We start from the raw sequence: 13,594 nt of genomic DNA, 5'->3' as shown, positions 1-13,594 counted from the left end.
TAAACATGGGAAAATGTACGGGCAGATTAAAAATAGTAGTCAAAAGTAAACCATGGACCAATTTTGACTATAAATTTCCACGCTGTTTGCTTGACAACACTGCAAACTAAAAACCACTCTCTAATAAAACTCTGTGGAGCATGAAGTCTTTTAAACTATTTTGTATTTGATTTCAAATATCGCTTTTGTGACAAACGTCTCTGTGTTTTTGCATAATTGTTGCAAACATTTTAACAGCTTGAAAAGGTCATCTACTCATATTTAATGATACAATTACATGCAAATGAATCAGACAGCAAATAAATCCCATTTCTAATTACAACCGCATGTCTGCTGAATCCATTACTGTTTAACAAATGAGCAATACACCCATGTCAGAACACATAAAAGCCATGCATGGCCTCAAAACAAATAGACAGATGAATTAAACATTATTTGTTTTGTTTTATCTTTTTAAAATGTTAAATATGAAGAAGCTGACCTTGATGAATAATGAAAGATTAATAAACATGTTTCTCTGGCCAGGCAGGCTGAGGGCAACACAACCAGCAGCGTCTTATCCTGTAATCTGCTTCAGAGAGCAGGATGCAGGCACCCAGTGGTCCATCTCAGATATAAATCACAATTACGTATCAAAAATATAACCCAATCCTGTTGAGTTAAGTCAAACAATGAGAGGTAAAATCACAACAGGGTTTGTATTTACACGACAAAGAAAACTGTAGCCATTGGAAGATAAAATCTCTACGACGGGTGGTTAAAAATCAACTAACAGGACAATTAGTGAATTAAACACTTTGACGAACTCAGTGTTTATAGTGGAAAGTACGTCTTAAACCTAAAGGATTTGATAAGGATGTGCTGGCAGCTCTTTATCCTACAAATAAGGTTTCCTGGTATAGATGAACGGTGTACATTAGCAGGTGGTCTGTATCCAAGTCCAGCACTAAAAATGTCTAATGCACCCCTTTTTGTTGCAGACTTTCTAATATTTACATATCTCTAATAAACCATGACAAAGTTTCGCTACAACACCACTCCTTTCCTTTCACAAAAGTACTCACACACACACGCACGCGCACACACACACACACACACACACACACACACACACACACACACACACACACACACACACACACACACACACACACACACACACACACACACACACAGATCTTTTAAAACACTTAAAAGGGTCTGGGCATCACAAAACCAGTCATGTGGATGTCAAACTTCCTGACTTTTTTCCCCGCATTACGTCTCACCTGATTGACCTCATCTGCAGTGTTAGCACACCTGTCTGGCACTTGCTCAATGACCCAAAATGAACCAAAATGACGTTCTAAAGACTTTGCTGACAAGAGCAACAAATGTCAACACTTGTGTTACTTTGAAACCAGTGATAGGACATCAAGCTGGCAGAGAATGATGAGGGACCCATTTGCGGTTACACCTAATTTACTGAGTACACAGTTACAGGTTTAAAGTTCTATTGTTGGGAGATAAGATGCTGGTACAAGACAAAATACTTCATTGCTAGGATACTGAGTAGATAGTGGGACTTTTCTTTGTGTTAATAACACTTGAGCAATACGTCTGTGTACAGTTCAGTTGGCCACTTAAATGTCACTAATGCAGCAAGAAAGGTAGTTGCAATAAATTACACGAGGGATGTTTAGTCATAAAAGAAGAAAAAAATCTGAAAAAAAGAATGGTTATGAAGATAATATCTGAAAGCTGACAACATAATGACAAAAAGCTCAGGAGAAAGCAAGTACGTTGACAATGAGTTGATTTTGTTTTGCCAACTGCCGTTTCTAAAGTTAAAAGTGAACTGTTAACGCAGATAAGAAGTCCCAAAGGTACTCGTAATCACTGAAACTTTCAACATGGTAACTGAGCAGACTCAATCTCCTAATGAGGATGAGATGTGATGGTCAAAAGCTCCAGAACAAGCGAGTAAGTAAACCTTAGAGTTGAGACGGGTTTGTCAAGAATAACCCATCAAGCTCAGTTTCATCAGTTACTCCTCCATGTATTGGTTACTGATAATGACTAATGATACCTCCAAACTGCTGAATTACATTTGGTCCTCTTACATAAGAAAACACTTGCTGTGAATGAAGTTTCTCTCAGTAACGGCAGTCAGCAAGGAGCCTCCATATAACTCAATTGTTCTTGTTTAAGCATTTCCGTGCTGCATTCATTCAGGAGTGCATACCAGGTCGTTTCCCAAGATCATGCTCTGAATACTGAATAGCTGCAACATAATGTGGAATGGAGGCATTATGTGATTTGCCACAACAGCATTTTAGTCTCCAAAGATCTATTATCTTATCTTTCTGCAGCGCCTGAACATAACAAACACATTATTTGTCAGTTAAACTGTGCAGATTGTTCTAATTTACTGACTTGTCATTATGTGAAAGCACTCCAATGTTGATGTTTTATGGAGGTGGTGATAACTTGATTTCATTTATCAGGGTCTATACTGCATTATTTATGTTTTCCTCTGCAACCGGAAAGACTCGTGGTCACAATTTCAGAATTCCTTTCCATGCAAAGAATTTGGTTTTCTCTAGAAATGCTATCAGCTAATTCTTCTGTGCAATACCCCTTTTCATACTGTGAGAAAACACACACACACACACACACACACACACACACACACACACACACACACACACACACACACACACACACACACACACACACACACACACACACACACACACACACACACACACACACACACACACACACACACACACACACACACACACGTCTGCAGGCAGAGAGGAAAAGGAGTGGGAGGATGTGATGGTAAGATCTTTCCCCAGCTTTCCCTCCTTTCTGCTTACATGAGGTCACTCGACAGTCGAATCTAACAATTGATGTGCATACGTTCTAATAATGGTATCATCCCACCGTCCACAACAGACAAACAATAACAGAGACAGAAATTCTGAAACAAATGAAAATCAATATCAGTTTTATTTTAGACATAATGACAACAGAATGTTTGAATTTGCCCAAATTAAATTATAAAAAGAGCCCAATACATGATATATACAAAAGTAACATGACTTGTTACACCAGCAGAACTGAGAAAGTGACAATTTTAGAGAAATAATATTTGAACCTTTAAACACACATACTCAGTGGACAGTTCAATGATATCTGATTCACCTCCTTCTTCAGTGTCTCTAACCCATTCGGGCTGCAGCTTTGGCAGCTAACCGCTCCTGTTTCTCCTGATTGGCCCTTTCCCTCATCTCATTCTCCCTCTGAATCAGCTGCATCTTCTCAGACTCCCAGGCCAGGGCCCGGCTCTCATACTGCTCCAAGTCGGGTTTCTCAGCAGCGGCCAGGTTCTGCTGGGCTAGAGTGGTCACTAAAGCCTGGAAGGAGGCGGTGTCCACTTTACCCTGAGACTCCAGCTGGCTGCTCAATTCCTGGAGAGGCAGGCAAACAGGAAGAGGTTGAAGGCATCATACATCACTGAATTTAAATGACTTGAGTGCAACCATCATTTGAAACAAACCACTTCTGTCATGGTGGATAATAAGCTAAGATTCTCAAATCACAAAACAGTCACAGTTCATAAAAATATTTCAGTTTAGATCTTCAGATAGAGAAAACAGAGTCAACATATTATTTTAAGAACACTGTGCTTATAAAAGCCCTGAAAAGACTAGTACTGTTTATAATTGTCAGCTTTAGGAGTTTATCTGTTGAAGCCACAGACTATTCTCATTATCAAACAAACCAATATAATGGTATAAACAAAATTGGTGTGAAACAACATTTAGACCATAAAGACCATCACAGTTTACACACACGTTTAAATTGGGTTTGAAAGACACTGAATGTCAAAGCAAGCAATCAAACAGAATATAGTTCAGCTGTTTGTTAGTTAAAGTGTGCTGCTTTGTTAAATTTCGTATATAAACATGCCTCTCAATGTGCCGCAAGACAAATTCAAAATAAGCGTGACAATAAAGGAAAAACCAATCCAAACTAAACTAATCAAATCAAATCCAACCTGAGGCCAAAATTGTCCAGTGAGCTGAACTAACTTATTATAACTGAAGGGACGATCTCTCCCCTGGGATAGATTAACATTTAACATATCAATCAAAAATATAACTGAACAATGACGACACAATAAGTAAAATGAGAAAAGAACAAAACAGTACATTTTTACAGGGTTTTAGTCTGTTATCTGTAGTTTGGGCACACTGACTGGCCGCTATCTGATTTATAAGACTCGTAATTAATCAGTTAAACAAGTCAAACCTTAGAAACGGTTTTTTTAGTGCGGTTCACTTAAATTCAAGGATTTAAAGAATGTGTCAGAGAGCCACTGTTGAAATAGTTTTTCCCTCAGTTGAATCATCAGATACTAATTTTTCTCCACCTACATTCATCATCAAAATAAAGCAGTATATAGGCTTGATAGAGTTTGGTTAAAATGAAGCAGCGAGACTCCTCACTGGTACCCAGAAGAGCTGTTTGTGTTGTTTGATTGTAACCATCAATCAAATTTTAATCAATCTGTAAAGCATTTTTGTCAACGTCTGTTGTTTTACAAGAAAGAGAGCCCGACCAGCAGCTCACAATTAGATTAATTAAGACTAAAAAGTTTTGTCTCAAGACAAGGCAAAATATCTGAAAAAAGATGAACTCAGTCTATCTAAAGATCCACATTCGAGAGCAGACCACTGGTTTAAAGACCGTCCAATGAGCTTTTCACATCTTCCAGGTAGACACAGATTTCTCTTCATTTCAGAGCAGAAATTAAATTCAAGAGAAATGTCTTGTGACTGATATTTCAATACACATGAGCAAGTCTTTACAGTTATATTATCGTCACACGTGGTAATTTAGCTGAAACCATTTTAAATCTCTGCCAGTGGAGAGTTTCGGGAAACTATTTAATCGGATTTCAGTCAATCAATTAAAAAGAAACCCTTCAGTATGCTGTCCAGTTAGATTACACTTGGCAGACTCTGAGTTACAACCCCAGACACGGCAGGAAACCCTGTTTATCATGTTTACAGCACTGGCCTGACAAGGGAAACAGATGTAAATTCAGTGGCTGCTACAAACAAAAGCACACCAGGTGTAGACACCAAACCCCCACCTTGAATCTGCTGGTATAATGAGATAGCTTTTCCCGCTCTGCCTGGTCTTCTTCATCTACGGCGTCCTCGTTCTTGTCTTCCTCTCCTGCCGACTCCTCTCCAGAGGAGTCCGAATCTGAAGCAGAAGATAGCTCCTGCAGCAAGTTATTCACATAGTCCAGCTGCAAAATAACACAATAATGATGTTATGTATGCAAAAAAAAAAGTGTAATTCAAGTTTATTATGTTTGAAAATTTGATATAAAATGCATTTCAAAGAGCTAAAAGAGCTATAACTGTCTGAAATGCGTTTACTTGTTGCATATTATGAAACTGTATACAACATTTTAAACTTTTTAAGAAGATGCTGTCGCTTATTTGAATGATTATAAAAGAGACATAATGATTAAAGAGGCTGAACATGATACTTGACAATTTACCTCTTAATCTAAGGAAGAGGTAAGATTAACTGTGACCTGAGGCAGCAGTCACCAGCACCTTCGTCTGAGACGTAATATTTCTTCTCTGTCCTACACTGTTATCTGCTCTATATACATTATTGCTGCGCCGCTGTCTGACACACGCTGTTTAGTTCCTGTTTCAGTGATTCTCACAGACATCCTCGCTGCTCCGGGCTCTTCAAAATCTCATTAGACACAGACAAAACTGAACTATTGAACTGGACAGTGCAAGCCAGATTAGAGGAGCTACACCCGACTGTGTGCGTGCATGTATGTAAAAAATGACGACAATATGACAGCATGTGTGTTCTGTCTCAGCTGATGAAGACTGTCTGTGTCAAGTCCCCCGCCTGGAGAGTAACAGCAGTCTGCCTCTATTGTGTGTGCGTGTGTGTAATATCATGTTGATGAGTCTGTTATGTGACTCACAGACTGTGACATTTTGATTTTAGACACAGATTGCTATTTGAAATAAAGTTTAGTACAGATTCATGTGACAGAAAGAGTCTACAACACTTTTGACGTCAAACCTGCAGTCAATAGTAAAGATCAATGACAAAAGTTCATTCCCTCCGACACCACACGAGAATGTGTTGTGTCACATTGTGGTGTTTGTTTGTTTATATCTTGCACTTGTATAAGATGTAAAAGGACTTCACTGTAGGTTGTGCTGTCTGTTGCTATATTGCTCTTTTGTTTTCCTGTATGCTATGATATGTTTACTCTCACTGTTATAACAGTGTCTGTTGAGGTGAAATATGCATTTGATTTGTTCTTAACCCGGAACGTTTTTTGCTCGTTTCGTTTTTGTCAAAGAAAAAAGAAAAAGAACATTTCTATCGACTTCAAAGGCACCCTTTTGTCATGTTGTCTTGGGTGATATCAAATGACATAATTAACGCAACGTCCAACTATTGTTTTTGTTATTGATTAATACGTGGACTATTTTCTCAATTAATTGATTCCTCTTTTAGGCTATACAATACCAGGAAAAAGTCATGCCATTACAATTTCCCAAAATCTAAGTTAACATATTCAAAAGTCTTGATTTATTGAAGCAAAAGTCCTAAACCCAAAATTACTCAGCATCAAGTAGTCACATTTAACAGTGAAATGTTCCACTGTTTTTTATTGCTGACAACATTATATGGTCTGGACTTTGGAGATGTTTTGTGATGTCACTGTTCAGAGCAGTGCCACAAAATATCTACTTAGTCCTAAATGATAATGCCTTTTTTATTTCTGACTCTACATAAACTAAACTTAATAAAACCTGTAGATAATAAACAGCTTGTGATTAAACGAGCAGTAGCTGTTTCTAAATGGGAAAAAAAGCTTCTTTCTGATGAGTCTGTGTGTGACATCTACCCGAGCAGACACAATTCATTACTGCCGTCATGATTAGGGGCTCAATTTTCCTGTCCTTACTGTGTCTTTGGACAGCTTGACATCATCACCGGGAACAGCTGCCACTTTCTCCATGACAGCCAGCGCTTGGCTCAGATATCCACGGGTCCAGAGGAGGGGCATCCCTTTGAATACGCCATGTATGCCCTTTAGCATCTCTACCTTGCCTGCATGGGCAATGAAGAGGAGAATAAATGAGACGAGCAGCATAATGATAAAAGCACAGGATTAATTCACTGCTGCCAAAATAACAAATAAAAGAGAGAAGGAACCCAAACACACACCTAGGAAAGCATTGCCTAGTAGCTGAGCGCTGAGTCCGACAGTGTTGTCTTGCTTGAGTCCACAGATGAGCAGTGACGCACCTAACAGCCTCTCCTCCGACACCTGAACAGTAAGGAACGAGTGTTTTATTATTTTTCTTAGCCTTTCACAAAATGGTTGTTCATGGGAGAGTTCACCACTGACTTTCCAACAACTAATTTCCCCAAAAATGAATGTGTGACATTTTCAGCTTAAGCCCCTCATTCATCACTCTGAGAATCAGGAAATGGATGACTTCAGAGTAATGCTCGAGGTCATGCTTTTCCAAGTGTAAGAATATTCTAGGATCATTTGTTTTCATAACAGCTCCCATGTTGTTGATCATCCTGTTTCACTCACGGTGAGTTGTGGTCTGGTTGCTAGGTAACTGCCCAGAGCATACAGAGACAGGATCTGTGTGGATGGAAGGTCGAAGGCCTCCTGATGCATCACCTCCTCGACCACAGTGCACGCACCTGGATATTACAAAAAAACATTACGTCACTTTTACACTCTGTAATTAAAGTCATTGTTGCTTTTCTTTTTTCTTTTCAGATGTTAATTTGTTGATGATACATGAGCACTGAATATCAATACCAGAATTCGGTCAAAATACTGACATTTTATATACTGTATTTAAGTTATAAACACACCTTAATCTATCAGTTGCTGTAATAAAAATTCTAATATGTTAATAATAAAGTGAAATAGAGCTGTACCAATTAGTTGTTGGTTGATAGATTAAATTTTGATAATCGATTATTGTTTGTAGTCATTTTTCAAGAGAAAATACTGCAATTCTCTCTTGAATTATTTAAGATTTACAGTATGATTTACAGTATGACTTTTCATGTCTGCAAGCGTCACAAATTGTTATAATCAGTACTGCTTGATGTGTTTTGTTGCTTCAGTGGCTACATGTACAAATAGTGGATATTGTTGCTGTAAAATTGTACTAATTGTTTGATGTATCTATGCAGGGCTTTAGCACTGTCTTGTTGTGATTGCCTTAATGGCATCTGGTTGTTTTCTGTCTTAAATATGTAGCCAGCTGGCTCACTTACAGAAATACTGATTCATTTGCACTGTCCTTATGAATACAAAAAAAATAAAAATAAATATGAATATTTTGTGGTTTCTTCAGTTTTCTACAATAGTCATCTGATTATCTTTATGTTATTATGTTGTTATTAATAAGGAGAAAAAAAGGCTGCACCTTGGACTTTGTTGAACAGTCATTGACATTTTTCACCACTTTCTAACATTTTACAGACCGAAGGACTAATTGATTCATTAATTATCAGTTCCCCATCACAAAAAGTGGTATCTTTCCAAACAAAGAAAGAAAAGTGAAAAATCTGAGTTGACAGCTCCCACCGCTGCAAATATTCAGAGTCAACAAAAATGTGTTTGGAAACCTGCAGAGACTCTGCTCTATTTCAGTCTCTCTAAATCATTTTTAGTCCAAATGTTTGATTGAAAACATGTTTTAAAATTCCCTTACTTTTAAAATCTCCTTCCTTAATGTAAGAGTCTATGAGCAGGTTGAAGGTGAAGTCATCTGGGAATATACCATACTGGACCTGCACACAAACACATACACACACATTTGTGTTTACAATCATCAAATATTTTATTTTTACACATTTTTTTATTTATGTACTTTCGTGTTTATCTGACATGATTTAGTAAAGATGGTATAAATCACACACACACAAACTACTGTCTCTGAAGCACCACTGACATCAAGACCTCTAATCTCACAGTAACATGACACAAATTAAAACAACAGAGGCTGTCATACTGACCACACAGGCTCTGCTTTACCTCACTGTAAACACCTCACTGGTTAGTGGACGTCTCTGCTGTTGCAATAATCCAGTGATGCCCAGATACTACAGCTCATTTAGCGACAGTATGAACCCCACGCTGGGTTGAAAATGTCAAACACGTTTGATGTCATTTGTGCTGCTCAGATCAGTCTGAAAATAAACGTGTGTGGTTCAAACTGAATATGTAATCATTCACACTGCCAGATAACTACAGCTGTCAGAACTGATCAGGAGCCTCTGATCAGAGCCTCCCTCTGATGATGACTATCTTCTCTTCAAATTGTTTTCATGTGTCTTTCCACCCTTTTGCTAGTTTACTGTCTGTAAAGAATAACTGGAGGGTATATAATGTGTTGCATACCTTGTTTTGAAGTGTGTGCAGGGCCTTCTCCCTGGCACCGTATTTTAGACACTGTCTGATCCAGCTGTGAATGGTCCAGTCTCGCAGGTACCAACAGTTTGGACTGTGACGAAACCTGGAGGGGAAAAGACAAAACAAAACACACAAAGGTTATATTGTATTTCTGTCACAGTTTTGCTTCATTAAGGTGCAATGTAGAATTGCAGGAAATGTGAAGAAGAGAAGAGATAACATGTAATCACACTTGAGCATCACAAGTCTGTGGAAAACAATTTCAGTTAATGAGCCACAAGTAATTTGCAAATTAACAGGACATCTGAATTAGGAAAAAACAGGACTTATAAATGAATACAGACATCAAAAATGGTAGAAGATATTAGCAATAATAATTAATACTTACAAACCTCCTAAAGGTTAGTTATTCATTCTCACCCGATCATGAAAACGAATGTGCTCTGAACAAGGGGTGCGATTGGAAAATATACTAAATCTTGTAATCACAAGAATGGACCAGATTCAAGAGGAAGGAGTAAACAGGAAAGGTCTGGAGTTGCCCAGAACAAAGAAAAGCATGTGACTGAACATAAACCAAAACAGACAAACCAAACAGACAATTCATTCCAAGAAAAGCACAAAAGTTGGTACCTTACACAAAAAAATGAGCACTTATCAGCGTATTTGACACAGAAATAAATGTAAATACAGAAAATGATGCAGACAGAGTGACTTCTCTTACTTGTAAAGGTAGTACTCTGCTTGCTCGACTTCCTCTCGACATGATATGTTGTCAATGAACTGAAAGACAAACACAAAATAAAAACTTTGTCCCCCTGTGCCTACAATATCAAACAGGTTTATTGATCATATTGACAAAATACAGGTGATAGACATGCCAACACAGCTTACCCGTGACACAGACAGAGAGCTAACTGGAAGGTTTCTTTCGTAGGTCCTGTTCATAATGTTTGCCAGAACAGCTGTAGGTTAAAAAATTAAAAATAAGAAAACAACAAACAAACATAAAACAAATACTATTCAGTAAGTTATGTAATAAATAAAGTACGCGTCACAGTTGAAAACTTGCCCAAAACAAACCTGAATGTAATCAATAATTGTCAATTCATCAACCTTTTTTTTTTTTTTTTTTTTTTACAAAACTTGTGATTTAATTGAGTTTTATTTAATTTAGCCCTGGTAAAGTATTGTGGCGCAATCTAGTCTCACATCAAAATATGTTAATAGCTACATAGGTCCACAACCCAAAACATATTAGTATCATAATAACGGCTCTAAAATAGTTATGTGCCTTCATTTTTGTCCTATTCTTTTCTATTGGTCTGCATCTCTGTCAGCAAAACAAAAACAAATAGTTTTGACATTTTGATAACATTTCTATCGAGAAATGAGCATTTTATCTTCATCATCTTTCTTTCACTTAATGTATATGATGTTTAGTTTGTCAGTTATTATGAAGACATTTTTAGGCTTTCTATCGCTGCTATGATGGTATGATAACGCAGTTGCATGTTTGAATCATTGTCTTTGTGTATCTGTTATTTGTGTTATTTTATGTTTGATTATGTTCTTTTAGTAATAAACATAGATTTTGGATCAGGGATGAACTAAATTTGAAACCTAGAATTTGAAGCTTTGCGACTGACTGAGTGGAGGACTCGCCTGGAAAATATTCACTGAATGAAGATTATGAAAATACAATACAAATTTCTCACAAGAAATGTTATCAAAATGCATTTTAATCTTAACAATCTTAAAAAATTGAATTTTCCACTGAGAATAAAAGTAATGTCAGCCTTTTTTTGTTTGTTTGTAGAGACTTGACAGTCATTTGACGAGGATAAAAAAGAATAAAATAAAAATAATTGTGTTATTTTATGTAACTGTTTGATGATGTCCTTTCAGTAATAAACATAGATTTTGGAGCGGCCAGGGATGAAATGTTATCAAAACACATTTTAATAATGGACCTATCTTGAAATATTGCATTTTTCACTGAGAATTAAAGTAATGTCAGCCTTTTTTTGTTTGTTTGAAGAGACTAGACAGTCATGTGATGTGGACGCATGTCAATGAAAAAGAATAGGCAAAAAAAAGAAAGAAAGGCATCTCACAATTTTACAGCCGTTATTGTGAAACTAATACTTTTTGCACTGTGGACCATTGTAGCTCTTATACAATTTGATGTGAGACTGGGTTGTGTTTTTAAATAGTGCACCGTGTCGCTGCAGCACTACACTGCCACCATGTGTTGATCACCTGCACACACAGTAAGATATGAAGCTAGACTGCTGCATGCAACCATCCATACAACAAAAGTTTTCATTCTCTATCATTTTCTTGACATGATATAACCTGCAATACTCCTGTATACGGGTATCATTTGGAAATGTAATACTAGGGCTTCTACAATATGAATATATATTGTAGAATATATAATATATAAGTTTCTGTATTAGTACCACAACAATACTTTCAATACCTTACTCAGAGGATTAAGTTCAGCTTCTTTTCCATGTAACAAAACGTGCTAAACTAGATGTTGTCTTCACACAAAGCAGCTGTAAAGCTTTAAACAAAAAATGCTGTCTAAACTTAGCAAACCTATCATTTAATGAGGAAAGGACTACTTTAAGGCGTCTTCAAAGGTTGTATCCAAACACTGCCTTCTCTTGCCTGACTTTTGTATCCTTTGTAGCCTTCAGTACCCCACACTGGGATCCTTCAGATAATCTCCAACATTTTAACCTCTAACCATAAAGGAGAGTCTTTATAGCTATTAGGACAGTTCAAAACATTACTGTTACCACTCTTACCCAGGTTCTGAGGATCTTTCTCTCTTGCCTCCCACACTTTGGTGTCTGTATAAGCAGATGAGAGCAGCCATCTTCTAGCTGCAAATACAAACATGAAGTCAAGATACTACATGTATGTAAGGGTCAAGTTCATCATTTTTTAAGTGTGTCTTAAGATGACAGTCAGGTGCCAAAATGAACACCAAATTAGGGTTTTCTCGCCACAGTGATCCCTTCTGTTCATTAGAAAATCCCTTCATAGAGCAATTATAATGTAAGTAATGGCAGTCACAATCCACAAGCCTCCTTCTGTACAAAATGTAGCTTCAGCCGTCAAAATGAGTCAAATCAAGTAGATATCTTTCATATTACAGTCTTTTTGGAACCAAAGTCCCTGGTTTGGTACTATGTTTCCAGCACAGCTCAACAGGGAAACACAGAGAGTGAATTTAAGGCCAAGAAGACTGTAAATGTAGCAGATATACACATGATATGACTAACGCACATAAGCTTCAGATCTACTTTTAAATGTATTTTTGCACAAAATGACTGTGTGACTGTGGATTTGACCTCCATCACTGACATTAAAAGCACATTTGAAGGATATGTTAATAGTCAGTATGAACAGGAAGAATAATTACAGTGAGAAAACATCTTTCAGTATTCATATGGGCACCTGACTGTTGTTTTGAAACAGACTTTAGACCATTTTAGTTAAATAAAAGAGTAATGACAGAAAAGTGTGGTTCAGGTTAGCCTCGGTAACGTTAGCTGCCCTCATTTAGCTAATAACAAGACCTGCGGACATTTCGCTCTTCTTGCCAAAACAGGACGATGATAATCAAATTAATACAAGCTAAATAAACTGTGAAAGCAAACCGAACTGTGCTTTTATTGTAGCCAGGTTTGAGATGTGCCTACCTGAAAGAGACGGAGATAAACTTTTAACTTTGACAGCTGCAGTCACACATCGTTTCAACACGGAGGATGCCATCTTTGGACGATACCACTTCAACGCCGTGCAGGGGAGTGTTGGATATTCTGGGTCAAACCAAGTCAGCTCTGCTTCCAACGACATGGAATCGTCATTTAGCATAAGTAAGATTTATCAATGAAATAAATGTATTTGCTCATTATACATCAACGACTTATATAAAACTGTTAAAAAATTAGCCAGAATCTATCTACGGCAAACACTGTTTTAACGCGCTGCAACCTTTATACAAACCAGATAGTCCTAAAATTAAACCAAAATGCATCAAAAATGTGTTTTTATTTTCTTCCCCTAATA

The 13,594-nt window shown here is 37.2% G+C and overlaps 1 protein-coding gene across 1 annotated transcript; it reads right to left on the bottom strand.

Annotated features, from left to right (window-relative positions):
- Positions 1–2,999: 2,999 nt before the first annotated feature.
- On the bottom strand, positions 3,000–13,297 carry mrps27 (mitochondrial ribosomal protein S27). The gene is made up of 11 exons (XM_062417650.1): positions 13,225–13,297; positions 12,325–12,402; positions 10,400–10,470; positions 10,230–10,288; positions 9,494–9,608; positions 8,805–8,883; positions 7,661–7,776; positions 7,282–7,384; positions 7,019–7,164; positions 5,150–5,311; positions 3,000–3,458 (listed from the first exon to the last, which is right to left on the bottom strand). Exons 1-11 carry the CDS (start codon positions 13,295–13,297, stop codon positions 3,210–3,212), a joined length of 1,251 nt encoding a protein of 416 aa, XP_062273634.1. The 3' UTR covers positions 3,000–3,209.
- Positions 13,298–13,594: the final 297 nt, after the last annotated feature.

Source organism: Scomber scombrus, chromosome 4 (assembly GCF_963691925.1).
Source record: "Scomber scombrus chromosome 4, fScoSco1.1, whole genome shotgun sequence".
Lineage (NCBI taxonomy): Eukaryota > Metazoa > Chordata > Actinopteri > Scombriformes > Scombridae > Scomber > Scomber scombrus.
Note: the sequence above shows the minus strand (reverse complement) of the source record. Positions and strands in the feature narration are given on the sequence as shown.

What these genes read in the sequence shown, in the direction of transcription:
- mrps27 (XM_062417650.1), bottom strand. Translation starts at nt 13,297, where the DNA reads ATGGCATCCTCCGTGTTGAAACGATGTGTGACTGCAGCTGTCAAAGTT. An exon ending in GCTCTCTGTCTGTGTCACGG is followed by an intron (nt 10,289 to 10,399) that starts GTAAGCTGTGTT and finishes TTTGTCTTTCAG; the next exon opens with TTCATTGACAACATATCATG. An exon ending in GCAGAGTACTACCTTTACAA is followed by an intron (nt 9,609 to 10,229) that starts GTAAGAGAAGTC and finishes TTTCCCCTCCAG; the next exon opens with GTTTCGTCACAGTCCAAACT.